We start from the raw sequence: 26,913 nt of genomic DNA, 5'->3' as shown, positions 1-26,913 counted from the left end.
GGGGCAGCGACTTTGTGTCCCTGTGGTGACAGAGGGGTCCCAGGGGCTTGGGGAGCTCCCCCTGGGTTTGAGGTGTGGGACACTACAGGGTTTTGGGAGACCCCACTGCCACCAGCGCGGCTTTTGGGGCGGGAGCCGGACCCCCGGAGCGGGTTGGCCCGTTCCCGGGGAGGGGATGCCCAGAATAGCTCCGCTATCCGATTCCGAGGGGCCGCGGCCGTCTGCACCGCCGGCTCCCGGGGGCTGACATTTGAGCCCAGCCGCGGGACGGGACGGGACAGGCGCCGGGACTGTCCGGGATCTCCCGGCACTGCCGGGACAGGAGCGGGATGGCGGGCGGGAGGCGCCGCGGGGGTGGCGGGCGGCGCGGGGGACCCCGGCAGCACCCGGGGACTCCCGGACCGACCTCCTCGCCAGCACCCGTCTCTCCTGCAGCCGCCACGGCCCAGCCAAACGTAGGCGCTACTCCCAAAACCGGCCGCTCCAAGAAGCCCACGGAGGAGTCAGCGGCGAGGGCTCCCGACGTAGACTCGCTGGGCTTCCAGGCCATGGACCGCAACGTGCCGGGGCTGTCCCACGTCATCCTGCAGAAGCTCAACATGAAGAGCTACGAGGACTACAAGTGAGTGAGCACCCATGGGTGCCTATTCCCCACCCCCTCCCCCGGCCGGAGCATCCCGTGTGTCCCCCTGCAGCTGGAGCAGCTCCCATCGTTCAGCTCACCCTCCCAGCTCAGCCCACAGGAAGCTCTGATGGGCTCCTGGGTAGACCCCTCAAGAGTGCCTGGCTCCCCTTTCCCCATCCAGCCCAGGATGCTCCTGGCTGGAGCTAAAAATCCTGACAGACTCAGAGGCAGGACATCAGCCCTGCTGCGGTGGCAATGGGCTGGATCCTGCTCACCCTCCGACGTCTGCAGGTCTGCCATGGACGGGAGGAAGAGTGGCAGTGATTTCGGCATCCGGACATACTTTGACATGTTCCAGAAGATGGAGGACACCTTCAAGTTTTGCGTTGAGTGCAAGAAGCTCCCCAGTGCCCTCCCAGACCCCAAAAGCCTCCGGCGTTGCAAGAGGTATGGTGGGGAGATGGTCTGATGGTGTGGGGATGGATCCATCATTCGCTTCCAGCCTGGTGGCTGGGGTGAAGCGAAAGGTGTCTGACCCCAGTGCCCACCTCCAGCCACAGGGCACCCCCAAAACAGTGACACAGCCTTGGGAGCGGGTGGCAGGGAGCCTGGCTCACTGAGCTGGATCCTGCCCCACCCCCCCTCCCTGTGGCTGGGCATACTGCCTGTCTGCCCAGGTGCCAAAATGTGTACTACTGTGGTATGGCGTGCCAGCGTGCCAACTGGCCACTGCACAAGAAGTTCTGCAAGAAGCTGAAGCTGGTGGCCCTGGATCGGCTGGTGGAGTGGCTAGTCTTCACAGGTGGGGCATGTGTCCCCCCTGACCTGCCTCATCCCCACCCCAGGCTGCACTGGTCCCATGATGGGATGTAGCATCCCTTCTCCAGCCCCACTCCCACAGCACAGATAAGACAAGCAGCCTGGGCTGTGGGGCCACTACTGTGCCCTCCAACCTCCTCCCTACCCCCCAGGAGACATCCCTTTCCCCACGGAGACCTGGACAAAACCTGCCTGGGAGGTGAAGGGCTGGGAGGACTGGTTCTCCATGCAGGAGCAGCTGGAGGAGAAGCTGGGTGCCATCGTGGCCGGGCGGTACATGACCCTGCTCTGGGCCAATGCTGGGAAGCCCCGGCCGGAGGACGCGGAGCTGCGGGAATCCATCCGGCGGCTGGTAACCGACTTCCACTCTCGGCCGCTCACCATCGGCCTGGGGCTGCGGCTTTTCGGCATCGACCCCCTCGCCAAGCCCCTCACCATACACGTGGTGGGAGCTTCCCACGTGGAGACCCTCAACACACGGCTGACGGACTATGACGAGCTGACGCGGATGTTCCCAGGGCACCAGGGCATGGAGATGGTGATGGTGGGGGTGGACGTGGTGGATGGACCCATCATGAGGCCACCCCTGGCCATGCCGGCGCCCCGGGGAAGGGTCTATCTCAGCAGCTACAAGGGGCTCTACCACGATTTCTGGGAAAGCCACGTGGAGACCAAGCTGGCCACCCGTCCTGACCTGGTGGTGGGCTTTCACCCGGGTGAGTGTCTGCACCACAGAGGGGCTGGACTCTCGCACCCCACTGCTGGCATGGGGACATCCCCACAGGGCACATGGAAGGGATTCCTCAGGGACTGCCCTGAGCACTGGGGCTGAGCCTGCAGGTGGCTTGGGACATGCCCAGGGCTTTGCACCAAGGCACAACAGGCAGCTGGGATGCCCCCTGGGACATAGCTGCCTTGTCCCTCCACCAGGCACTCAGTGTCCTGCCTGTGTCACCCAACTGCAGGTGAACCAGGTCCTTCCCTTCAAGTTTCAGTGCTGTGGCTCAGCCCAACACCCAGAGTTTGGGGTGCCCCACATACTGGTGGGGAACCAGACCCCACCTTGTTGAGGGATACCAAACTCACCATGTACCCTGGGGTGTCCAGCACAGAGTGGGTGCAGTTGGAGCTGGCTTTCCCTGGGGCTGGGGTGGGATGGGAGAGAGGTGGAACCCCCACCACTGTGTCCCCACAGGTTTCCATGCCTGCCCAGACCTGTTGGCGGGCTGGCTGCCCACCCTGCTGCTGCTGCGAGACTATCGCCTGCCCGTGCTCTTTACTGTGTACAGGTGAGCACAGCCCCGCTGCCTCAGTGAGCCAGCACAGCCACCCAGTGATGGTGCCTGTCCTTTCTTCTGGCAGTGAGCAGGAGCTGAAGGCCTCCCTGCAGATCCTTGTGGAGCTCGAGTCACACATCGTGACCTACGCCAGCAACCCGTTCGCCTCACTGCGGCCCGAGCAGGTCTACTCCAGCCCCAACAAGGCACCTGTCTACTGCAGCTCCCACTACATTGCCCTGCTGGGAGCAGAGGATGTACCGGGGGCTGATGAGCTGGAGGATGATGATGGCTGGCAGGGAGGGGAGCCCAATGCTGCCCCTGTGGCTGGGGGCATTGCCCCTGGGCTGGGCTGATTCCTGCCTGCTCTGCTCACCCAACCCCCAGAGCCTCGCTGCCCTGTCCAGAACCCTATCTCCCCATCCCTGGGATCAGCGATCCAGACATCCCTCATTGCACACATGCAGGCCTGGGGGATGCAGCACCCCAGCACAGGCATGACACTCTTCTGCAGCACCAAATAAATCACTACCAGCAAGCAGCTGCCGTGTCTCGAGCTTTATTTCCAAAAAGGCCTTTGTTTTCCCAAAGAAAACAGTGGGTCCAGCGCGCCCCAGGCCCCCTCGAGCAGCCACGGCCTCTGGAGGGACAGCAAAGGGAACCCCGACTGCGGGACCAGCCGTGCACGGGGCTGTGCAGCTCCTTGGGGTCCCGTGGGGAGCCCCAGCCCAGCGCCCAGCTGTCACTGTCACCCCTCACTGTGCCCCCACGCTGGTGCCTACCCTGCAGGGCACTGCTCCAGCCTGGCACTGGTGACCAGCCCGGCCACGGCAAGCGAGCACCAGCTGGCACCTCCCGACTGCTTGCCAGCCTCGGTGGCCCTTGCAGACACCGGGGCAGGTGGAGTCGAGGGAAGCAGCTCCTGTGGCATCGCCCGACGCTGCCGGGGACCCGCGCTGGCCTGGCGTCCCCTCCTGCTGCAGCCAGCGGGTCTGGCACGGCAGTGGTGGCACTGACCCGCGTGGGCAGCGCGATGGCTCAGGGAAGCCAGCACCCCCCAGGGCTGCCAGCGCCCTGACGGCGGGTCCGGGTCCCTGCCTGGGCTCTGCGCCTGCCGGCGGGGCCGGGGTGAGTGGCGGAGCTGGCACAGTCCAGAACGGAGCGGCACTGCCAGCGTCACTCGGCGCCAGCGCGTTCCCGCAGCGAGGGCAGCGTCAGAGTCTCCGGCGCCGACTTCTTCCGCGGGCGAGTCTTGGGGGGAGCCAGGAACTCGGGGGCCTCGTCGCTGAGGGGGGTGGAGGGGGCGCTGGCAGGGGCCGAGTGCGTGGCCGTGGGCTGCCCCACCTCGCTGACCGAGATGGACGGTGCCACCAGGCCGATGAGCTCGTTGGTGGCCTCCTGCGTCTCCTGCTCGTAGCGCCGCACCTCCTCCATCGTCATCCCTGCCGAGCACAGCCGGGCTTGGGGCCGCTCGGCACGGCCGCGTCCTGCACCCCCTCATCCCGGGGCAGCTTGCGCCCCGCGCCCCGGCTTCCCACCGAGCTGGGCGACAGGAAGGGGACAGGGACTGGGGACGGGGGGAGGGGCAGGGAAGGGGATGCTGGGCAGCGCAGCCAGCTCCCCAACTCCAGCACCAGCCCAGCCAGCAGCGGGGAATGGATGGACAGGCAGCGCAGGCAGCGCAGGCAGAGGACACGCGGAGAGGACAGCTGGGAGGGGACACCCTCCGCCACGGGGTGCAGGGGGGGCACAAGCCCCCCTGCCTGCACCCACCCCCAGGCAGCAAGGAGGGGTCCGGGGTGTCCGTCCCCGGCAAGCAGAGGGGCTTAGGGGTGCTGGCTCCCCAGCTTTTGGTTTGTGGCCACTTGCATCTGAGTCTCGAAGGCCCGGACCTCTTCCAGGGACATGTCTGGAAGGCAGAGAGCCGCTCACCGGGATGGCCTGGCACCCGCCGCCAGCTGTCACCAAACCCGGGGCTCCCGTCACCGTCCTCGCACGTGGCAGCAGCCTGCAGCGCGTGTCCCTGCCAGAATGGGGGTGCAGGCAGCACAGGCTGGGACACCTCTCCCCGTCCTACCCCAGGGGTGCAGCGGAGCGGGCAGCGTGCAGGGGTGCAGGAAGGGGTGAGGGAAGGGGGAGCAGAGCAGAGAAGGGAGTGCAGGCAGCACAGGCAGCGCAGGCAGCAGGGCAGGCGGAGGAAGAGCAGGAGCTGTGGTGGGGTTAGTGGCATCAGCAGTTTGGCCCGTAGCCTCCTCCCACCATGGGCACTGTGTGCCCCCCTCCCCACAGCGCCGGGCTGACCCCACGGACTCACCGCACCACTCGTCCACCCAGGCGAAAGCCTGCCGGTGCCCGATCAGCAGGATGTCCCGGATCACCTGCAGCACCACGGGGGTCAGCACCCCGTCACTGCCCCCCCGGGGGCCTCCCTACCCCCCTTGGCCCCCCTCACCTTGTGCACGAACTGCTCCACCCGCGTCTGCAGCCCCCACACCTCGAACTTGACGCTCACCAGTTTGTAGGAGCACATGATGGGCTTGGTGTGCTGGCGCCAGCCCTCCCGCAGCGGCCCCCGGCCAGTCTTGGCTGAGCTGAAGAAACGAGGGTCCTGGGGGCATGGGGAAGAGTAGGGTCATAAGTCTCCTCCCCCGGACGGGGGACAAGGGGGTTGCCTCAGGGAGCTTCCTGGTCCCCAGCCGTGGTACCTCCAGGCTGCGGTAGTAGCGCTCAGGGATCTCGTCGAAGGCGATGTCCAGGAAAGAGACCTCGTGATCACCCAGGATTTTGTCGCTGTGGAAGATCTGGGGAGGGTAGGAAGGGTGAGTGACACGGACCTTGTGTCCCCAAGTGATGAGTTTGCCAGGTCTCAGCTGCGGTGCACACTCACGTTCTCACTGTCCCCGCAGTTGTCCTCGTACTTGGTCTCGATGTAGATGGAGAACTTGGGCAGGAAGGAGCACTGCAGGGAGTGGCTGTCAGCTGTTCCCCGAGGGATGCCTGTCTCGAGGGACACCACTCCCAGGGACACCCACCCTGAGGGACACCCCACCCCCAAGAATCCCCATCCCCAAAAGATCTGAGTGACACTGATCTGAGGGACATGCATCCAAAAGACACACAGCCCTGAGGGACACCCACCTCCAAGGATGGTTATCCTCAAGGGACACCCAGCCTCAAGGACACCCTCCTCATGGGACTCCCACCCCCAGGAGACTCTGAGCCCAAAGGGACACCTATCTTGAGGGATGCCTACCCTGAAGGACATGCACCCCTAAAAGATGCCTGTCCCAAAGGACACCACCCCCAAAAATGTCCCCCCCCCGTTCCCCCTCCCCAGCAAACTCCCGGTGAAGGTGACAGTTCCCCACGTGCCACCTCCTTACCGTGTACTCTGGCAGGGACACCATGGCATATCAGCATCACGAGGTGGCATTGCCAGGTGGCATCACAGGGGAGAGAGGGAGTGGTGAGACCAGGGCCAGCTCCCTGCAGCCCCCCTCCACTGCTGGGATGGGACAGGGTGCCTGGGGGTGCCCATCCCACACCCTGCCCGGGGCTCACCAGTGATGGTGTAGGGATAGTAGTTCCAGGCCTTCTCAGTGATGTAGAAGATGCGGGGGGTCACTGCTCGGGCCCAGCTCGGTAGTTTGCTGTGGGGACCATGAAAGGGGACCCCCTCAGGACAGGACATGGCTGGTGCCATCCAGCCCTGTGCCGCCAAACACAGCCTGGCTCTGGGACCTCCATCCCCACTCCAGCAACCCCATCTGCTACCCTGGACCCTCAGCTCCACCCCAGGATGCCCCCAGGGACCTTCACCTGCACCTCAGAACCCTCACCTGCACCTCAGAATACCCTCAGAGACCCCTGTTACCTCCCTAGGACCCTCATCTGCACCCCTGGATCATCACCTGCACCTCAGAACATCCTCAGGGACCTCTGTTGCCTCCCCAGGACCCTCTCCACTGCTGCAGCACTGTTCCTCCAGAGACCCCTGACACCTCCCCAGCATCTTCACCTGCACCCCAGGACCCCCCCCAGGGATCTGTGCCAACTCCCCAGTCCCTCATCTCCATGTCAGTGCCCCCAACCTCTCCTCAGGTTCCCCACCTCCTCCCCAGACATCCTTACCCCCTTCCCCAAGAAATCCCCTGGACCCTCACCCCTGCCCCAAGACCCCTCCACCATCCCAAAGCCATTGTCCCCCAGCACCCGGGCAGGATCAGGCCCCTTGGGGAGTCGGGAATTGGGTTTTGATTAATTTTCTGGCGTTATAAATAAATTTCAGGCGAGAGGGGAATCGTGAGTGCTGCAGCTAAAAATAACCTGTCTCACACCAGCAGCTCCTGGTGGGGAGCAGCCCGTGCCTGCAGACAGTGAGGGGACATGGGGACAGTGATGCTGGGGGCCAGTGGCTGCCTCACAGTGACACCCCCAGGGCCAGGGCAGCACTGAGCCCCCTGCTCAGGCAGGCATCAGCATCCAGAGGTGGGTGCTCACTCATCAGCATCCTGCAAGGTGGGTGCATGTCCTGAAGAAGGGTGCACCCCAGGAGATGGGTGCAGCCCCCCAAGATCAGAGCACCCCAAGAAATGGGTGCACCCTGAGAGATAAGGGCAGCTCCCCAAAGTTGGGTGCAGTCCCCCAAGATAAGTGCATCCCAGGACTTGGGGGCACCCCTGGGACATGGTGGAGACACCCGAGGAAATGATGGAGATAATCCTGGGAGTGCAGCCACACTTCAGGGTGTCCAGGCCCCAGAAAAGGTGAGCCCCAGGAATTTTAGAGGGAGACCTGAGGCCACCCCGATGCCTTGCCTGTGCCCCTCACCGCAGTGCCCACCCAGCACCCGACACCAGAGCCGCAGGCTCACCTGGAGAGGTGCACACGCTTCTCGGTGAACTGGCCGGGGCCGTGGACAGGGTCCTCGTGGGGCTCGTTCTTCACCACCTCCACGCCCTCGCCCTTCTCGCTCTCCTGGTGGCTGTGCTTGCTGATGGTGTAGAGCTGCCCCACGCGGTACTGCAAGCACAGCGCCCTCCCTCAGTGCCACCGCTGACCGCCCGGCACGGCCCGGCGGCTGAGCCACGCTGCCGAGAGGGGAAACTGAGGCACGGAGCAAGGGGTGGCAGACCCTGAGCCGTGCAGCGGGCAGGGGGTTCCTGGGGCACCCTGTGTGACCTCCCGTGTCCCTAGGCTGTCCCAATGCCCAGGCAAGAGCTGGATCCTGCTCTCCCTGTGCTTTCCCAGTGCCTTGCAGAATGCCTGAAGGTTTTCTGCTCAGCAAACCACCTGGGGAGCCAGGGAAAACTGTGTATCTGTATGATCTATATGCGTGTGTCTATGTCATATATATAATGATAAGGATATATATGAGTATTTGGTGATGCAGCTGTGCAGTAAGGGTTTGATTGTTCTGCTGAAGATCCCATCCACCACCCCAATCGGCGGCACGATTTTACAACCCCACTCTGCCTCAATCAAAGCCTTTCCCTGGTGCCACCAAGGAGGGATGGCACTGCCCAGGGTGGGCACAACTGCAGGTCCCTGCTCCCCAAAACGGCCCCGTCGGCACCAGGTGCTCACGAGGGACCTTTGCCCAGGGATGCTGCCAGCTGTCACTGCTGTTTGCCGATGGCATTCAGGCTCTCTGCCAGAGCAGGGATGGAGCTTATGCTCCCTGTCGTGCCATGCCTATCCGAACCCCCGGGGCCCTTCGCCTGCTGGCTCATCCCCGGTCCTGCTGTGCCCCGGTGCTGCCGTCGGGCTCTGTGCCCCAAGGTCGCCGTGCTCAGGGGTGGAATGTCCCCCCACCCGCACCCCAAAGTACGGCTCAGCCCTCGCACGGAGCATCCCGAGCCCGGCACAGCCCTGTCCCTGCCACAAGCCGTGCCTCGAGGAGACGGCAAAGGGGTCACCGTGCCCCTCTCGGAGCAGGAACAGATCCCCCGGCGCTGCGCTGCTGTGGGTGTGAGACCCCCACCCACAGCCCCCTCCATAGGTGTGTCCCTGAGCCCACCGGACACCCCGGCCCCGCCAGCCCGGCCCCGCTGCCCCGCGCTCACCTCCTCGGTGGTGAGCGGCATGCAGATGCGGTACTCCTTGACGAGCATGGTGACACGGGCAGGGTGACACGGGCACGGCGGGCAGGGCGGGGGTCAGGCGGAGGCGTCGGCGCTGGCGGGGACGCAGCTCATTCTGGGGGCCGCGGGGAGCGGCAGCGGGGGGGAAGCGCCGCTGCCTCCCACGCTGCCATCCCAGCACCCCACGCTCGAGGCAGCCGCCCCGCTCCCGGTGACTTCACGAGCCGTTGCCATGGCAGTGGCGTGAGGTCACCCGTGCGAGGAGCAGCCTGGGTGTACCCAGCTAGGGACACCCCGACACCCCAAAACCCTCCCGGCGTTAACCCCTTCCCTGCCAGGCAGACACACACGTCCCCACACAGCTGTCTCGGAGCACACGTGTCCCCTCAAAATAGGGTGCCAACCCTTCGGGGTGCCACATCCCCACCCAACTGTGGTGGCCAGTACGGCAAGAGGGTCCCAGGGACGTGGGGATGGGGTCAGACCTGTCCGATGCTCCTGGGGATCCACCTCTGGGCACCCACACTCTGGTCTGCCCTGGGGACCTGCTCCCCGGGAGCACAGTGGACATGTCCCTGACGTAGGACATCCTTTCCCTAGGCAGGAGTTGGACCCCTTCCCCGAGGCTTCCCCCAGCACCTGTCTCAGCCAACACCCACCCTGGGGCTGCCCCCCAGCATCCATCCCAGCCTTGGCACTGCCAGGCTGTCACACTCGCCCTCCACTCCAGCCAGGGCTGGGGATGCTCAGAGTGAGTAACGGGACAGCTCAGGGGGCTCTCGGACGTGGCTCCCAGCCCCACAGGGAAGGGAGGGGCGTGGGCCCTCCTGAAAGTCACCCTGAACGGGGGATCAGGCTTGGAAGGGGCAGATGGGGGCTCGCATGGGGTTTTGTCTGGGGGCAACTTGTCCGGCTGGGGACACAGGGACATTCCTGGGGGTACAGGGTCAGAGTAGGACACAAGGACATCCTTGGGGGCACCGGGGGACACAGGAGTGTCCCTGGGGCCACAGAGGCATTTGAGGCTACAGAGGCATCCCTGGGGGACACAGGCACACCCAGCTGCCAGGGCAGAGGGCTGGGTGCTGGTGCCAGGTCGCAAGCACCCCAGCACGGGGGCAGAGGCAGCCACGGCACACGGGAGGTGACACCCCGGGGACCCACCGGAGCACCGCAGGGTACGGTATTCCCCTCCCCATCCCGGCAGCTCAGACCGGCCCGGGGGGAACTGGGGCTGCCCCCGCGGAGTGGACAAGGAGGAGCCCCCCGGCCGGGCTCCGCCGCCCCTTCCCCACCTCTGTCCGCGGCCGCATCCCCCCGGGGCCGGGCCCCGCCGACCCCCGCCGACCGCACTCACCGGCCCGCGGCGGTGCCCGCTCCCACCGCCGCCGCCGCCGCCGCCGTGCCCCGGCCGTCCCGGGCCGTGCGCAGGAGCGAGCCGCCCCCCGCACCGCCTCCCGCGCCGCGGCACACCGACCCCTAGGGGGAGGAATGCACCGGCACCGCACCGGCAAAGAGCCGCACCTGGACCGGCACCGCACCGCACCGGCACCGCACCGCAGTGGTACCGGCATTGCACCGCACCGGCACCTCACCGCAATGACAGTGACACCAGCGCCTTGGCACCGCGGCACGGCACCGAGAAATCCTCGAGCACCAGGGCTCTTTTGGCATGGCACAGACCTGCACCGGGGCTTCCCGCGCCCACCGAGTCTCAGGTCCTCCCAGCGACCCCCAGCACCCGCCGTGCACCCCAGCTGGGAGGTGCCCCAATGGGGCTCCTGGGCTGGGCTCCCCCTGGGAACCCTCAGACCTCCTCCAGCCACTCACCTGCACCCCACTGCCAGCCCGGCCCCTGTCCCCTCAGCCTCACCACACCTCGTGCTGGCACTGCCCACGTGCCATCCACAGCCACACACCTTGCCGGCACAGCTCGTCACCAGTGACACCGCTGTCACTCCCTGCGCCTCCCATCTTTCTTCCTCCGTTAATTTCTGTCATCCTGGGCACTGTCAATATCCAGTGCTTGGGTGCTGCACTGGGCTCTGCCTGGCCACTGCCTTTTCCTGTTATTTTGTCCCAAAATTCTGCCATTCCCTCCAGCCCCACTGCCTGGGGTGCAGGGGAGTAGCCCATCAGTGCCATGGTGATGGGCACCCTGGTAACAGGGATCGGGCAAAGGGGACACCCGCCAGGCCACCCCATGGTGTTGTCATCACTGGCAGTGCTAGAAGCCTGCACTGCAGTGGCCCTGCCACTGGCCATGGAAGTCCCACCTGCCCAGGCACCGGGACACCCATGGGCTCTTTTGTGATTGCCAGTCTGTGCCATCTCCTGGTGGTGCGGACCTCACCTTGTGTCACCCTGAGGGCCCCATTGCAGCACTGATGGGCCCGACATGGCCCTGGCAGTCTCGAGGCAGCAGGGATGGCCTCAGGCGGTGGCCCGGACAAGCAGTGGCATAAGGAGCAGCATGGGGACAGTGGCCCCAAAACCTGCCAGGGTGCTCCACGGGCAGCCATCCCACATCCGGGAGCGCGGTGCCAGGAGCTCTGCCCGCAGGCACACCTTCCCTGCCTGCCCTGCATTGCTGCCCTCTTCCCACATACCAGCCTGTGGTGTCACTGCCCTCATGGTGACATGTGCCAGCACCCCCAGCTCTGGTGGCACTGGGAGGCAGTCACCCCCCCTCCCCATTTTCCCCCAGGAATGGGACACCACCGCAGCCCCCAACAGGAGGGTTTCTGCCTATGTGGCTGGGACCAAACCCAGCAGGGCTCCCACTGAGGTAACTGTGGTGGTGACAAAGACCCGGCCATGCTGGTGACAAGTACCTGGCGGGCTCTCAGCCCCCCCAACAGCTGCATTCCTCCTGAACCTGTTTGGCAAGGGGCTGTGCAGGTGCCAAGGAAAAGGCATCCGGGTTGGGCTTTTCCTGGTCATGCCCTGCTTCACTCCAGTGCCGAGTCAACAAGGGGAGAAAGGATTTGCTGGGGCCTGGTGCCCAAATAGTGCTGCTGGTGCCCCCCAGAGTCACCCATGGCCCTGAGTGCTGATGGTACCCCCCAGTTTCTCACCCCCACAGCAAGGATCCCACAGAAAGTTGGGAAGGGAAAGAAACAGGAAGCAGAAACAAGTGAAAAATGACCCAATTTAATCCCAAAGCCCCCTCAAGCTCCAGGGTTTCAGGAGACCCTTGTGGCCCCTCCAGCCCCCCTGTCTGCACAGCTCATGGGGCTCTGGGCTGAGTGCACCCCCAGGAGCACCTCTGCCTCTCTGCTCTGGCACGGCGACAAGGAGCTTTCCGAGGCATCCGACCTCTTCCTCAGCTCCGCCGGCAGCCCCGCATCAACACCGGCACCCAGCCGTGTCCCACCACCCCGAGCCCCGCCCCGAGCCCTTAGGGAGGTGCCCTGATGAAGACCATCCTGGTGGAGTAGACCAGGTCCACCAAGTAGGCGATGAGGTTGAAGATGGTGAGGAAGGTGACCCCCAGGTGCTTGTTCCACGGGCAGTCCGTGCCGCAGGAATTGGGGCGGCTCTTTCCCCTGAAGCTGTAGAGGGGCCAGAGGACCGTGGCGGTCAGGTACATCAGCAGGGCCAGGAAGTTGTACCCCACCAGCATCTTGTCCAGCGGGCAAGGAATGTAGGTGAGGCAGCGGCCGATGGTGAAGATGATGATGAGGAGGGTGATGATGAAGCAGATGGAGTAGACAGCCACGCACCACTGCAGGCCAGGTTCCCCACTGAACTCATCCAGCAAGGAGAAGATCAGGCAAGCCACATAGGCTTCAAAGACCTTGAGGAGCCCAGGCACGGTGGAGAGGAAGCTGCTGATGTCCCCCGGCTTGGCGCGGGTCAGTCCCACCTCGACGGCGTAGGCGAGGAAGCAGAGGCAGGAGGCGGTGGTGGCCACGGCCTGCCGGGCACACCGGTTGCTGCTGCAGGGGCTGCTGATTAAGGTGGCAGGGAAGACCACCGAGGAGGTGAAGATCATCAGCGCTGCCAGCATGGAGAAAGCCGAGGTAAAGTCATCCCAGGAGAGCGGCAGCAGCGGGTAGAGCTCCAGCAGCTCCAGCAGCAGCACCAGCAGTGTCACGGCGAAGCAGAAGCACCAGGTGAACATGCACCACGTCCCGTAGGGACCCCCGAAGTGCCCGGTGGAGGCCACCAGGCTGAAGGCGAGGCAGGACAGCACGACGGCGAAGAGCCGGGCGATGCCCACCCAGGAGGTCAGGGCACGGAGGTTCACCGTGGCCACTGCCATGGTTCAGCCACTCTGCCCGAGCTGCGCTGGGCAGTGGGTGCTGCCTGCAGCCGCTCTTATCTGGTGCTGGGGAAGAGGGGTGGGGCACAGGGCAGGGAGCCGCCAGCCCCCCCGAGCCACCTGCGCCAAGGACCCCCGGCTCTGCTGCCGCTGCCACCACGCCGGTGGCTGCTGGGGTTACGGGGGCGAGTGGATGATTAACGCGGGGCTGGGCAAAGGGCGGTGACGCCGAGCTCTGCTTTGGGGCCGGGGCGGGCAGGAAACCTCCGTATGCCACCGTCCTGGCACTGAGCCCCAGCCCTGCCCACGGCAGGAGGCACAAAGGGACCTTTCATGCACCCCTAGAGTACCGGAGGGGGGCCACCCTGGCACCTTGTCCCCACACTGTGCCAGGGCTTGGCGGCCAGCTGGGCAGCACCCCCGAGTCCCCCTGAGGTATTTAGGGGCTGCACCCAGTGCTGGGTGCCCCTGACGGGGGGGTGCCACAGCTGGGTGTAGCCCCCTCACACCTTTACGGGCGACACCTCCACACCCCTCCGGCACCTCCGCTCCCCTCCCGGCACCTCCACCACCTGATAAGCGGCTCAAAGTCCAGCTGTGCCAGCTGCTGTCACCCGGCAGGGTGGGTGTGGTGACCAAGGGGAGGGCACCTGCGCCCTGGCCACGCCCTGCAGGCGGCACCCCCACTTCCCTGAGGTGCCAGCAGCCACAGCAGCACAGAAGAGTGGTGGCACATCAGAAGCTGGGAGTCCAGCAGGAGGGTGAAAGTTGAAGGCTCCGGATTGACTTTTAATGTCACGCAGGGTCCAGGGGGTCTGTGCCCATGGCAGAGCTTGGGGTGAGGGACCCACGTCAGGGCAGCTGGGCACACTCGGGGAGCTCCTCACCCCAGGCAGGGTCCTAGCACAGCCATGGTGGGCAGGAGTGGGAAGTGCCGTGGGGTCCGGTGGTGGCTCTGGGGGGCACAAGGTGGCTCAGAGGTGGCTGCTGGCCTCGCCCTTGCCAGGCAGCCCGTTCAGGGGGCTCAGCCCTGGCCGGTTGCTCTCATTCAGCCGCCGCACGCGGTAACTCTCGTAGTGGACATTGTGGGTGATGTCCTTCAGATCCTGCAGGTGTGACCTGCCCGGAATGGCAGGGGGAGAAAGGGCATCATGTCACTGTCCCCCCTACCCGCTGTCACCCCATGGGGTTCCAGCACTCCCCAGCCTGTCCCCTGCTCACCGGATCAGCAGGTCCCGCAGGAGGGGGAACTCGCAGTGTGCTGGGTTCTCCACTGCAAAGCAAGGCAGAGGGACAGGGTGGGCAGGAGGGCTCAGTGGTGCTGGGTTGCCTGGGCAGCGCATCCTGGCACACCCTGGGTACCACCAGAGCACTGGCACGGCTCCACACCACATCCCATGGATCAGCACCCACCCAGGCATGGACACACCCGTGGGTGCTTCTCCCTGCACCTGGGAAGGGCTGGGGTGTGAGGGGCTCTGCTCACCTTCAATGATGCCCCACTTGGTCTTGCGGCCCAGCACCCGTTTGCCATTCACCTGGTGCTCCTGGTCTGCCCCCACCACGGCGAAGGGGATCTTCTCCTGCCGGCACAGAGGCTGAGCTCGCCCCGAGTGCTGCTCCCCAGGGGTCCCCAGGGTGCCTGCTGGGCTCCCCAGGGCACCTGTCCCCCACCCTGCTCGAGAGGGACCAGCGCCCTCCATCCCAGCATCACGGCACTTACACGAATCCTGTCGTTCAGCGCTCTGTCTTCAGGATCCTGGTCGAAGTCCTCCTGTGGGTACACGCTGATGGCGTGGGTCTTCAGGTCCTCCTGGATCTGTGGGATATGGAGCTTCAGCCAGGACTGGGGGGACACGGGACCCCTGGGAGCCCCTCAGGGACCTGTCCTCACCCGCTGCTTGAACTCTGCCCGTTCCTCCAGGGTGAGTGTGTCGGCTTTGGCAATCACTGGCACCACATTGACAATCTTGCTGAGCCGCTGCATGAACTCCAGGTCCAGCGGGCGCAGCCTGACAAGGGACCACTGTCACTCCAGGATGTGCCCACCTCTGGCATTGTGGGGTGACCCCACCACTGTCATCCTGAGGTGGCTCCATCAGCACAGCCCCACCATGACCCAACCACCATCATCCTGAGGTGACCCTCACCATTACCACCTCAGGGCAACACCCCATCACTGTCAGCCTGGGGTGACTCTATCATCATCCCAGGGTGACACAACCACCCCACAGTGACCACCCCACCACTGTCATCATGGGATGACCACACCACTACCATTCCAGTGTCACTCTGTGGTGACCTTCACCACCATCATCACCTCAGGGTGATCCCACCACCATCAACCTGGGGTGACCCCACCACCATCAACCTGGGGTGACCCCACCACCATCACCCCACACTCCACCATCATCACCTCAGGGTGACACCACCACCATCATCCCAGCGTGACACAACCACCCTGCAGTGACCCTGTCACCTATGGATGCTGTGAGTGAGGACTCACCAGTGACCTGTGGGGGGGACAAAGTAGACGCATCCATGGACCCTCGTGTCCGGGATCTTCCTCTTGCGGGTGATGAGGATCTCCTCCCGCAGGTACCTCTCGTACTGCTCGTTGATGTATTTGATGATGGGATCCCAGCTGAGGACGAGGAGTTGGGGACAGCATTTGAGCTCAACTTCCGCCCTGAACTGCCACCCCCTGAACTGGGCTACTGCATGCTGTTGTGTCCTACCAGTTCTCATTGTTGATCTGGTCCCCAAACCCTGGTGTGTCCGTCACTGTCAGCTTCATCTTCACCCCCTTCTCCTCGATGACTGCGGGGCAGAGAGGTGGCTCAGGGGGGATGAAGCAGGGGCCCAGGCATGGTTTGAGGCTGTGAATGCAGCTTCAGACCCCCACCCCAGTCCCCTGCTTCTCCCAAGGGCTGGTGGGACATGACCCCGTGGTGGTGACCTTACCATGGGTGATGGACTGGAGCTGCACTGTTTTGGGAATACGTTCCTCCTGGCCAGGCTGTGAGGATTTGCGGCTCACCTTGGACTTGAAGAGGGTGTTCACCATCGTGGACTTCCCCAGCCCACTCTGCCCTAAGGGGACATGAGCAGCTCTGGTTTGTCCCCCAGGGCAGTAACACCTTGACAGCCATGCAGGAGCATCCCAGAGGTTGGGATAACTCTGGTTTATCCTCAAATAAACTTCTTCCCCAAGGCAATAACCCCTTGGTATCCACCTGGGAGCATCCCAGAGGTTGGGATAGTCCATTTCATCCCACAAATAAATTTATTCTCCAAGCTGATAACTCCTGGTACACTCTGGAAGCATCCCAGAGATTGGGTTAATCCAATTTATCTCCCAAATAAATTTATTCCCCGAGGTGATAGCCCCTCAACATACATTTGGGAGCATCCCAGAGGCTGGGATGAGCTCACCTATCAGCATCACTATGTTACAGGGCACAGGATGTTGCTCCTTTTCAATATTTTTCTACTTAAATCAGTTAAAATGACTCAAATTTCCTTAAAAACCCTTAAAAGTGTGATTTCCCCTGGCACGGCGGAATCAGAGCCAGTATTCCCACTCCAACCAGGAGCAAACCCCATGCCCCATGCTCACCCACAACCATGATGTTGAACTCAAAGCCCGTCTTCATGGTTTTGATTTTCATCTGGTCGAGCACAGCTTCGATTCCCACGTATCCAAAGAGCTGGCAACCCACGGGGCCAGGCGCCACGGAGAGGGACACCTCCTCCTCCTCCTCCTCCTCCGCCGGCACGGCCGGTGGCTCCATGCTGCACTCCTCGGGCTCCAGGCTGCTCCCTGCACGGTGGGGTGGGCAAAGGGGGTGAGCCTGGACCCCTCGGTGCCACCCCTCGGTGCCCACCCGCGCGCGGGCAGCGTTGCCCCAGCAGCGGCCGTGCCGGCGGGCACGCAGCCCCGGCACATTCCTGCCAGCCGGTGAGGCTCGGCATGGCAACACGGGCACGCCACCCCCCCGCCACGCCGAAGAGTCCGAGGAGGTGCCAGGGGCATCTTTGGGGTGCTCGTGCCACCGGACCCCGCGATGCCACCGGTTGCTCTGCTGTCATCGGGCACCGCGGCCACGGCCGGCACCCTTTGCCCAGCCCACGCGGTCACCCACGCCATGCCACCTCCTGCAGCACCGCTCCGGCCCCAGAGCAGGGTGTGCCACCCCACATTGCACCCAGGCATTGCTCATTGCCGGGCCAAGGGCACAGGGGGTGTCGGGGTTTCAAGGCATCGGCACAACCCCGAGCCCCAAGGGACGCGTGGGGTTTGCCCGGGGCACCGTGCCCGGACCGTGCCCCAGCCCGGGGGCCACCGGAGCCCCGTGCCCGCCCCAGCCCTTTGTGAGGCAGCTTGGGGGCCCTAAATCCCTTTCTTCCTTCTCCTCCTCCTGCTTCCCAGCACGGCCATTGTTCAGGTCCTACCTCGGCGCCGCGGTGCCTTCTCTCGGCACCCCGCTACGGCCGGGGGTGTCCCCTGGGCGCCATCCGCATCCCCGAGCCCGGCGGCGCCGCAGCCCGGCCCCCTTCCCTCCGCCAGCTCCCGGCTGGCACCAGCCGGGCTCCGCCGAGCCTGCCGCTCCCACGCATGACCAGCATGGCAATATCCCGCCCCCCGCGGCCCCCTCCCCACCGCAGCCAAGCCCCTGTGCCCAGTTTGCCGCTCGATTGGTGGGCGGCGAAGGCTGCGCCAACCCTGCTGTGCCCACCCGGCGCACGGCACCGCTCAGCCCCCGGCCAGGCCAGCACCGATGGGGACCTCTCCCACGGCACAGGGACAGCCCCACTCCGCACTTTGGCCCCCATCACCCCCGTGGGCAGCTGCGGTGGTACTGAATGGGAGTGGGAGTGCTTGGCTGTGGGTACGATCCCCACTGGCACCCACGGGCTCCCTGGCACCAGGGACCACCCTGCGCTGTGCCCCCCCGGCCCCCCCAGCAGCATCAGTGCCCAGCCCCGGTACGGTGGGGTGGGACGAGGGGTGGTGGCCCTGCCACCCGCCCCACTGCCGCAGTGCCCCACGGCGCTTGCGTCCCCCCACGCCGCAGCCTCCCCCGTATGTGCCAGCCGGCGCTTGGCACCGGTGAGGCTGGAGCGGCAGCTTGCGACGGCCCAGGCTGTGAGGGACCTGCTGAGACCATGTCCGTGTGCCACGCAGCCAGGGGACAAGGGACATGCTCGCAGGGCCGGCCTGAGCCAGCCCGGGGTACCAGGAGATGATGGAGCTGAATACCCCCATTGCCATGGCAACGGCATCCCGGCGTGGGAGGCACCCAGCACCCTGTGCCCACTGATGGCAGGGTTGGGCACAGCAGTGTCGCATGTCCCAGCTCCCCCTGCGCCCCCGTGGGTAGGGATGTTCCTCGGAAGTGCTGAAACAGCCGCGGATTTCCTGGTGGCAGCGGTGACTCCCGGCTGGGGGGGCTGGGGGAGGGCAGGATGCCCACTCCGGAGGGGATTCACCCAGCCAGCACTGCCCGTCCCCACAGGGTGTTCCACAGGCTGGCAGGGAGGTGGGATGGGAGATCCCCGCCAGGGAGGGGACCCCGCAATTATTGTGGGGGATGCTCATCTGGACAGTCATCGCTCCAGGGGACACCGGCTCTCCTGTACCCCCACCCTGGGCCCCCTCCCCAGTCCCTGCCAGCCTCTGCAGTTGCCAGGACAGATCCAGAACCGAGGGATGCAGCCGCTTGGATGCACCCATGCGGGGTGGCTGGACACGGCAGGCAGGGAGCAGGCAGGATTTGGTGCTGGCAGCCCCCAGCTCCCCGGGGAGGTCCCCAGGCTGCAATCCCCACGCAGGGGCTCGGCCACTGCCCTCTGCCGTGCCAACGACAGCACCAAGGAGACACCCAGAGCTGGAGGGCATGTCCGGGTGACACTGGCTGCTGCACCCACAGCCACCTCCCCCACGGGTCTAGAGTCCCCCGTGTCCCTGCCCTCGCTGCCAAAAAGCCCCGTTGGCAATGGTCAGGAGCCGGGTGGCCGCGTGGAAGCTCTTTGGCATCCCCACGGAGCTGCGGGGCAAATGGCTCCTGCAGCCAGACCTGTTCCAGGACTCATCACGGATGCTCCTATTTTCCAGACAGGGACAAGTAATCCCGGGTCTGTGGTCTCCTCCATGGATTTAATTACTGATGCAGGCTTAATTGGCCAGTTCCCCGGGAAGCCTGTAATAAAGCTTCAAGGGTGGAGGGTGCTGGGAGAGGATGAGCTAGGACAGGAGCTCCCTGTCCGGCTGCTCGCCACTGCTCCAAACCCGGCATGGGATGGGGACAGCGTGGCTCCGGATGCAGCACGAGGGAGCTGACTCCTCTGGCAAATGGATGGAGGATTTTGGGGATGCATCCACACCACCCCGGGCACGCCACAGCACTACCCACCCAGCCGAGCTGACCAGAAATGCCAGCGTCTGTCCCAGAGCCAAACACGACCAAAGGGGACAGTGGTGACAATCCCCATCTGCAGTCGGACCCGGAGCCAGCCTGTCCGTCTGGCCGTGGCATGGGTGGGAGCCACGGCACGGGGCTGGGGGTGGCTGGGACCGTCGGTGAGCAGAAGCAGAAGTGAACCATCGAGCGAAACCCTGCGCCTGCAGCACCGCTGGGGACAGGGGACAGTCACCCAACCCCGGTGGCAGCACCCCCTGCCCGCACACCGCCCTGCCCACTTGCCACCGCGCCATCCCTACCTGGGCGAGCCGGCCGGAGCCGGGGCTGCTGCCGCCGAGAGCTGGTCACCGGGGCCAAATGGCTCCTGGGGTGCAAGGCAGAGGGCGGCTGCGGCCCACGGCTCCTCCTCCGCTCCTCCTCCTCCTCGCCCCGGGCCCTGCGTGGGCGACCCGGCGTGGAAGTGAAACGCGGCGGCCGGCGGCTCACTCGGAGCTTCCTCCCGCGGGGCGTGGGACCCACCGTGCCACGGCGCCCTGAGGCCACCCACGGGTGCCAGCGGCTGGGGCCGGGGTGGCCTCCCGGGAGAGGAAACAGCACGTTCCCACCTCTTCCTGGCACGGAAACCGCTGTGCCCGGGCAGTGCCTGCCAGCCCCCTGCCAGTCCCGGGCCATCTGCGGGGCAGCCGGTGCCACCCGCTGCCCGCTGGCTCATGTGGCCCCAGCCTGGGCACGCCGCTCTCGGCTGCCGGCCACCAACACGGCTGTCCTGAGCAGTGTCCCCCCATCACCCCGGCTCCATCCCGAGCACCGTGTCCCCATGTCACCATCTCCCCAGCTTGCTCTTGCGCATCGTGTCCCTGTCACAGCCCTGAGCACTGTCCCTTGTCTCCCCATGACCCCAGCTTGGCCCCAAGCACTGTGTCCCCATGACCCCAGCTCAGCCCCGAGCGGAGCTGCATCACCGCAGCTCGGTCCTGGGCACCGTGTCCCTGTCACCTCGTCTCAGCCCTGAGCACTTTCCCTTTGTGTCCCCATCACCTCGGCTTGGCCCCAAGCACAGTGTCCCCAAGTCCCTGTCACACTGACGCTGCCCCAACTGCTGTCCCTTTGTGTCCTCTTCACCCTTGACTCAGTCCTGAACACCCTATCTTTGTCCCCATCACCTGTCTCAGCCCTGAGCACTGTCCCTTTGTGTCCCCATCACCTGTCTCAGCCTCAAGCTCTGTTCCCCCGCGTCCTCATGACCTCGGCTCTGTCCCCAGCCTCATCCCTCGCCCGGGGAGCTGCGGGCAGCGGGGCAGCCGGGCTGGCTGGGCAGCACGGCCACGGGCATTGCTGGGGGATGATTCACCGCGGCCCGGAGCAGATGTATGGATGCCTTCGCCGCGTCAGTACTTAGGGCTCGGCGACGGCGGCTCCACGACAGCCCAGCGAGACGGGCAAAGAGCCCCAAGCACCCAACCAGGGAGCACCGGCGGCGGCGGCAGTCTCCCGGCCACCCCGGCGCCCTCCGGCCCTCCTGGAGCAGCCGCTGGAAAGGACACTTGGGTACTCCCCTCCCGTACTCCCTTCCCGTGCTTGGGGACGGGCACGGGCTCGGTGGGAGCCCAGGGCACAGCCGTGCGGGGAGCCGGGCATCGCTCCCCGCGGCACTGGGCGCACGCCGAGCACGCCCCGCCGCACCTTGGCCCCCCGCCACCTCCCGCGCCCCACGGGAAGGGAGGAACAGGATCCGTGCCCGTGCCAAGCAAGGAGGGATGAGAGGGGAAGAAAGCGCTGGACGCGGGACAAGATCGCGGCGATAGGCGGCACGCGCGGGGCCGGCGCGATGGGCCACATGTGTCCCGACCTGTCTCCCCGCGCCGGGAAAAACAATTAGCGCCGGGGCGGTGCGGGCTGCTCGCCAGACACCTCGGGGCCGGGCGGGCCAGGAGCGCTGCCAGCTCCGCGCTCGGCTCCGCGCCTCAGCCCCCCCACAGCCAAGGCCCCCCTTGGCCCCGCACCGGGGAGCAGCGAGCTGGCGGGGCTCCTCCTGTCCCCAGAGTCACTGTCGCCCCTCACTCATCCCGGCACCAGCTCATGGGGGGTTTTGACAACGCTGCGCCCACCAAGGGGGTCCCGATGGAGAGAGGGAAAGGGTACAGAAGGGACTCCTACCGTGCTCTGGCGTCACCGCTGCCCCTCTGCCGTCCGCAGCCTCGCCGGGAGCCGCTGCCACCACGCAGGGTCCCCATGGTCCCATCAGCCCGGAGCTGGGGGGATTCCCTCCGGCTCGGCCGGGGGCTGCCGGAGTCCCCAGGGCCGGCACCAGCACCAGCCCCCCGAGGAAGGCGGGCTGGGAGCTCACTTGCACCGTCTGCGGCTGCGACACCAGCCTGAAGGTGGCTGCTTGGGGGGCTGGCAGCGGTGGCAGCCCCTCGGCCCTTCCCGGGGAGGGGGTGGCAGGGTCTGGCGCTGCCTCTCTCTGTCCCCAGGGCTGAGGAGGGGGCCGGCGGGACGGGATGGGGCTGGCACTGAGGGTGACCCTCAGCTGCGGCCGGGGCAGCATGCGAGGGGCCATGTCCCACCCCCCTGGCCCCTCGGGGAGTGGGGGCAGCCCCGGGGCTGTGTCTGTGCCATCGTACGGGGGCAGGGAGGAGGAGGAGGAAGAGGAGGAGGAAGGCTGGTGGGTGCGAGGCTGGGCTGCAGGGCTCTGGGTGCGCCATGGCGAGGGGTCCGGCGTCCCCATCCCCGGCTCCTCGGCGATGTGCAGGTCCAGCGCCGGCAGAGAGCCGTGGCTGGCGGCGGCCCCGCGGAGCGGATGATCCAGCTCCGCTGGGAACACACTGCCGTGGGATGGCACCTTCTTCAGGCCGGGGCCGGCGGCTGGGGGGCTGCCCGGTGGCTGGGGGGGCCCGCTGGGCGCAGGGCTCTCCAGGCTGGAGGATGAGCTGCGCTGGCTCTCCCCGTCACTGCCCGGCCCCGCGGCGAAGGCCTGGCGGGTCTGGAAGGAGGCGGCGCGGGCGATGCTGCTGCCAGCGGTGCCGTTGGCTCGGCCGGTGGCCAGGCCGGTGCTGAGCCGGGTCCGCAGCACGGGGCTGGGCGTGGGGCTGGGGCCGGGGACGCTGCCCAAGCGGGGCGGGTGGCCGGGCTGCAGCGCCTGGTGGCTCTCGCCGGTGCCTGAGGACAGCGGGGACACCAGTGGGGAGCCGGGTGCCTCGTCCCCATCTTCTGCCTCAAAGGATTTCTTGAGCGCTGGGGACAGAGAAAGACATAGCGGCATGAGAGTGGCATTAGAGTGGCACCCGATGGCACCTGTCCCCTCCCCAGCCCCATGTGTGTCCCCCCATCACCCGCAGGTGCCCCCGCTGGTGAGCCCGTCCCACCGAGGACCCCAGCGCGGCGCCAGCTCCTGCCCAGCCCTGCGGCGCTGCCCCGCGGGTTTTGTCAGTTCCCCGGTTTATCTGGCCGGTGCCGCCGGCTCCCCTCGCAGCACACTGCCCGCTTTATTCCCGCTGAAAGGGATCCGGCCGAGTAACCGGATCCCCGCCTGACCCTCTCCCCCTGCATCCATCCAGGCAGCCGACGGGAAGGATTCCTGCCCTTTCCCGGGCCTTAACCCTGGACGCCACTGATGGCAGGTGGGCCAGCGCAGTCGCCACACGCAGCAGGACTGTCACAGCCCGTTCTGGTGGCTGTGCTGCACCTCCCACGCGGCTGCACGGCACAGCCATGGGTGCCAGCGTGCCACCACAGGGAGCCCCTTGGCTCCCCACGGGTGTCGCAGCGCTGGGCTCCTCTGCAGAGCTCCAGCTGGCACCGCCTCCGGGCGCTTGGCAGAGGAGCTGCGGACCCTCTCCCCATGGCTCTGACCCCCTGAAGCCCCCACGGTGCAGCCGCCCCCTCCCTCCCCCAGCCCGCAGGAGGCTCCCCAGGAGCCGCGCTCCCCCCGGCGCTGCCCGAGCGGCCCCGCCTGGTGCCGGCAGCCGAGCGGCGGCCCGGGAGAGCGCGGGGGGCCCAGGATGCCGCCGGGAGCCTTCCTCGCCCCCGCTGCCTCCGCCCGGGGGGCCCGGGGGGGCTGCCCACGCTGCGCCCCTGCATCCCCACCGCGCCGGCACGTGTGCCAGCCTGTCCCGGCACCTCACCCGCTGGCACCGGCCAGCCTCGCCCTCCTCTTCCTCAGCCGTGGCGCCGGGGGCAGCGGCGCGGAGGGGATCCCGTCCCTGTCCCCTCCCCAGGTGCCCTTGTGCCCGGGGCGGGGCAGGGGTCAGAGGCCGGGCCGTGGGCGCTGCCAATCACAGCTCTCCCCAGGGCAGGTATTTCGGTGGCCGATCCAGCCCTGCCCCACCGCCCGGGCTGCCGGGGGCCACGGGGTCACGGGGCCGGCGACCCTCTCCCCACATCCATCTCTCTGCTTTGGCACCGCCCAAAATGCCTCCTTTCACCCCAAGCCTGCCCCTGGCCCCTGACCCATCCTCAGCCAGAGCCCAGGTGGTGTCCGGAGCGATGAGCAGGGGGAGCAGCGAGGGGGGATGCAGGGCGAGGTGGGGTGGCAGGAGGTTGGAGGGTGGCAGAGGGTGAAGTGGGGGTGGCAGGGGGTGAAGAGGGGTTACAGGGAGCCTTGGGGGACGTTTGGAGGGGTGGCAGGAGGTTTAGGAGGGATGAGGGGGTTGGGGGAATGGCGGGGCGTGAAGGTGGGGTGGCAGGAGGTGAGAGGGGGGATGTTGAGAGGTGAGAGGGTATGGGATGTGATGGCAGGAGGTTTGGGGGGTTACAGGGGGCCTCAGGGGATGGTGGAAGGTAAAAGAGGGGTGGCAGGAGGTTTAGGGCTTTAGCGAGGAGCCTGGGGGGCTGGCGGGGGGATGTGGTGGGGCTGGCGGGGGTCGAGGGGCGTCAGCCGGCAGCGGCGGGGTTAAGGTGCCCGGGGTAGGTGCACACATTCCTCCCCGGCGAGGGCAGCAGCAGCCCCCGGGTCGGGTTTCGCCGCCCGCCCCCGGCCCGGCCCCGGCCCCCCCGCAGCCCCCGGCCCGCGGGTGGGAGCGCGCACACGCGGGGAGCGCTCACAGGGACCGCGAACGCGGGCGGGGGGACAACAACACCCCTTCCCCCGCTTCCTGCAGCCTTGCGAGCCCCCCGGCCCACCCCACAGCCGCACGCCTAGAGCAGCCCCGCACCCCCCGGGCTGGGGGAGAGCAGCTCCCCGCTCTGCCCTGTCTGGGGGATCCCCCTCTCCCCACGGTGCTCAGACCCCACAAAGGCGCCCAGCCCCGCGGGGAGTCGCAGCCCCCCACGATGCCCAATCCGGGGGTCATCCCCTGTCCCCACCATGTGCAGCCCCCAGGGGCATTGCCCCCCACCCCAACATCCAGCCCCAAAGGGCAGCGCAGCCCCCCACGACGCTCAGCCCACGGTGCCCCCCAGGCCCCCCCGGATGCCCAGCCCAGCACCCCCTCCAACCCCAGCTCCCGGTGGGGAGCTCAGTCCCGCACGATGCTCAGCTCACCCCAAGACCCCCCAGACCAGCAGCAGCAAAATCTCCAGACCGAAACCCAGCGCCCGGTGCTCCCCCCCGGCGGGCAGCCCAACCCCCCCAGAACTCCCAGCCAGCAGCATCGCCCCCAAAATCAGCCTCTGGGCGGGGAAGCGCAGCCCCCCACGATGCTCGGCCGCTGGGGGGACACCGCCGCCCCCCAAGACGACCAGCCCGCAGCATCCCCTCCTCCGGAGAACATCCCCCGTTCCTCCCGGACACCCAGCCCCGAGTGGGGGTCTCCCCGGGGGGGTCCCGCGGCCCCGGCCGCACCTTCGAAGTCGGAGAGGATCCCGTCCAGGTGGTCCTTGACCGAGAGCCGGGCCATGGCGGGGCGGGGGGCGCCGGGGCTGCCGCCCAGCCGGGACCCCCGCATGGGGAGGGCAGCGCCGGGGGAGCGCAGCGGAGCCCACCGAGCCCCGGGACGGGACGGGCCGGCGCCGGCTGCCCTCGGCGGGAGGGGAAGGAGGAGGGGACCGGCCGAGGGAGGGGAGGGGAAGGGGAGGAGAGGGGAGGTCCTGCCTGCGCCCCCGCCCCTGCCCGAGACCCCCCCGCCTCCCCCGGGCCGGCCCCCGCAGCTCCCGCCCCCATCTCGGGGCACTGGGATGCTGCAGCCCCCGGCTGGGGGTCCCAGGAAGGCTGGGGGTCCCAGAGAGGGTTTGGGGTAGTTCCTGGCCAGGCTGGGGGGCCTCGGCGGGCTGTAGGATACCGGGCTGGCTGGAGGTCCCGGAGAAGCTGGGGTAAGCCTGGCCAGGCTGGGGGAATCCCAGACAAGCTGGGGGGTCCCAGGCAGGCTGTGGTGCCCTGGCCAGACCCTGGTGGAAGGGGACCCCAGCAGGCTGTGCTCCACAAGCTCTGCACCCTCAGGAATTTCCAGCTTGGGGTAAGAGGAGGAAAATGGGCTGGAGCAGGCAGGGCTGCTGTCGCTGCCTCCCGGCTGGGTGTGGGATCTTTGCTGGGGTGTCACCATCCTCCGCTGTGTCCCTTCCAGGGCTTGTGTCCTATGCTGGAGCTCCAGGAGCATCCCTGGGGTCCGGGATCCCTACGAGCATCCCGGGAGCTCCTGCCCAGGGCGGCACAGGCAGCACCCCGGGGTGAGGCTCTGCCAGTGTTGGGGACATCCTACATCCCAGTCTGGCTGCCAAGGGCTAACCCTACCCCAGCCCCATCCCAGCAGCTGATATGGAAGGGGAAGGAGATGGAAATCCTTTCTCCACACAGTCCTGCAGCAGTCTGCCCTCGGCACCCTCCACAGGGAACACCTGGTGGCTGGAGCACATTCCTGCCCTGGATGGAGCAGGGAGCCCAGCCAGGACATGGCCGTGGGGTTCTGCTGGATCTGTCCTGCTGTGGGGACACTGGACGTGGCTAGGGCACATGGGACATGGTGGCCTTGGTTGTGGCCAGGCTTTGCAGGAGCCCACAGGCTCACAGAACCATAGGATCATTAAGGTTGGAAAAGTCCTCTGAGATCACCGAGTCCAACTGTCCCCCAGCACTGCCAAGGCCACCACTGACCCATGTCCCCAAGTGCCACATCCACACAGTCTTTAAACCCTTCCATGGGTGGGGACTCCAGCACTGCCCTGGGCAGCTGTGCCAGTGCCTGACCACCCTGTCCAGGAAAGAATTTTCTCGTTATCCAACCTCAACCTCCCCTGGCACAACTTGAGGCTTTGTCCTCTCATCCTGGGAGCAGAGCCTGACCCCCACCTGGCTGCCCCCTCCTGTCAGGAGCTGTGCAGAGCCACAAGGTCCCCCTGAGCTTCCTTTTCTCCAGGCTGAGCTCCTTTCCCAGCTCCCTTAGCCGCTGCTGCTGCTCCAGCCCCTTCCCAGCTCTGCTCCCTTCTCTGGACACATTCCAACCCCTCAATGTCTGTCTTGTCATGAGGATCTCAAAGAAGACCC

At 66.5% G+C, this 26,913-nt stretch overlaps 4 protein-coding genes across 6 annotated transcripts; 1 reads left to right on the top strand and 3 right to left on the bottom strand.

The window, feature by feature from the left end:
* The first annotated feature begins 193 nt into the window (after window positions 1–193).
* Window positions 194–3,262, top strand: MSS51 (MSS51 mitochondrial translational activator). Its single transcript, XM_085075112.1, has 6 exons — window positions 194–622; window positions 917–1,072; window positions 1,303–1,427; window positions 1,597–2,160; window positions 2,640–2,733; window positions 2,807–3,262. Exons 1-6 carry the CDS (start codon window positions 330–332, stop codon window positions 3,075–3,077), a joined length of 1,503 nt encoding a protein of 500 aa, XP_084931238.1. The 5' UTR covers window positions 194–329; the 3' UTR covers window positions 3,078–3,262.
* Window positions 3,263–3,264: 2 nt separating this feature from the next.
* Window positions 3,265–10,273, bottom strand: LOC146430940 (cytoplasmic phosphatidylinositol transfer protein 1-like). Of its 3 annotated transcripts, none has more exons than XM_085075113.1 (10): window positions 10,162–10,273; window positions 8,787–8,898; window positions 7,595–7,743; window positions 6,283–6,371; window positions 6,105–6,112; window positions 5,609–5,680; window positions 5,427–5,522; window positions 5,174–5,329; window positions 5,036–5,099; window positions 3,265–4,163 (listed from the first exon to the last, which is right to left on the bottom strand). In XM_085075113.1, exons 2-10 carry the CDS (start codon window positions 8,832–8,834, stop codon window positions 3,898–3,900), a joined length of 948 nt encoding a protein of 315 aa, XP_084931239.1. In that variant the 5' UTR covers window positions 8,835–8,898; window positions 10,162–10,273; the 3' UTR covers window positions 3,265–3,897. The 3 variants fall into 3 exon arrangements, with proteins under 3 accessions (XP_084931239.1, XP_084931240.1, XP_084931241.1); XM_085075114.1 differs by lacking the exon at window positions 10,162–10,273 and adding an exon at window positions 9,290–9,308; XM_085075115.1 differs by having other exon boundaries at window positions 4,020–4,630.
* Window positions 10,274–11,941: 1,668 nt separating this feature from the next.
* MYADM (myeloid associated differentiation marker) lies at window positions 11,942–14,042 on the bottom strand. Its single transcript, XM_085075104.1, has one exon. The coding sequence runs from the start codon at window positions 13,069–13,071 to the stop codon at window positions 12,205–12,207; it is 867 nt and encodes a 288-aa protein (XP_084931230.1). The 5' UTR covers window positions 13,072–14,042; the 3' UTR covers window positions 11,942–12,204.
* LOC146430938 (uncharacterized) lies at window positions 13,840–25,451 on the bottom strand. The gene is made up of 11 exons (XM_085075103.1): window positions 25,279–25,451; window positions 21,654–22,730; window positions 16,691–16,894; window positions 16,036–16,164; window positions 15,810–15,891; window positions 15,578–15,715; window positions 14,966–15,083; window positions 14,795–14,890; window positions 14,558–14,654; window positions 14,293–14,344; window positions 13,840–14,190 (listed from the first exon to the last, which is right to left on the bottom strand). Exons 1-11 carry the CDS (start codon window positions 25,379–25,381, stop codon window positions 14,046–14,048), a joined length of 2,241 nt encoding a protein of 746 aa, XP_084931229.1. The 5' UTR covers window positions 25,382–25,451; the 3' UTR covers window positions 13,840–14,045.
* Between the last annotated feature and the right edge of the window lie 1,462 nt (window positions 25,452–26,913).

The sequence above is a fragment of the Lichenostomus cassidix genome, chromosome 14 (genome assembly GCF_008360975.1).
Source record: "Lichenostomus cassidix isolate B80296 chromosome 14, HeHo_3.0, whole genome shotgun sequence".
Classification (NCBI taxonomy): domain Eukaryota; kingdom Metazoa; phylum Chordata; class Aves; order Passeriformes; family Meliphagidae; genus Lichenostomus; species Lichenostomus cassidix.
The sequence above is the reverse complement of the archived record's forward strand: the minus strand, read 5'-3'. Positions and strand labels throughout refer to the sequence as shown.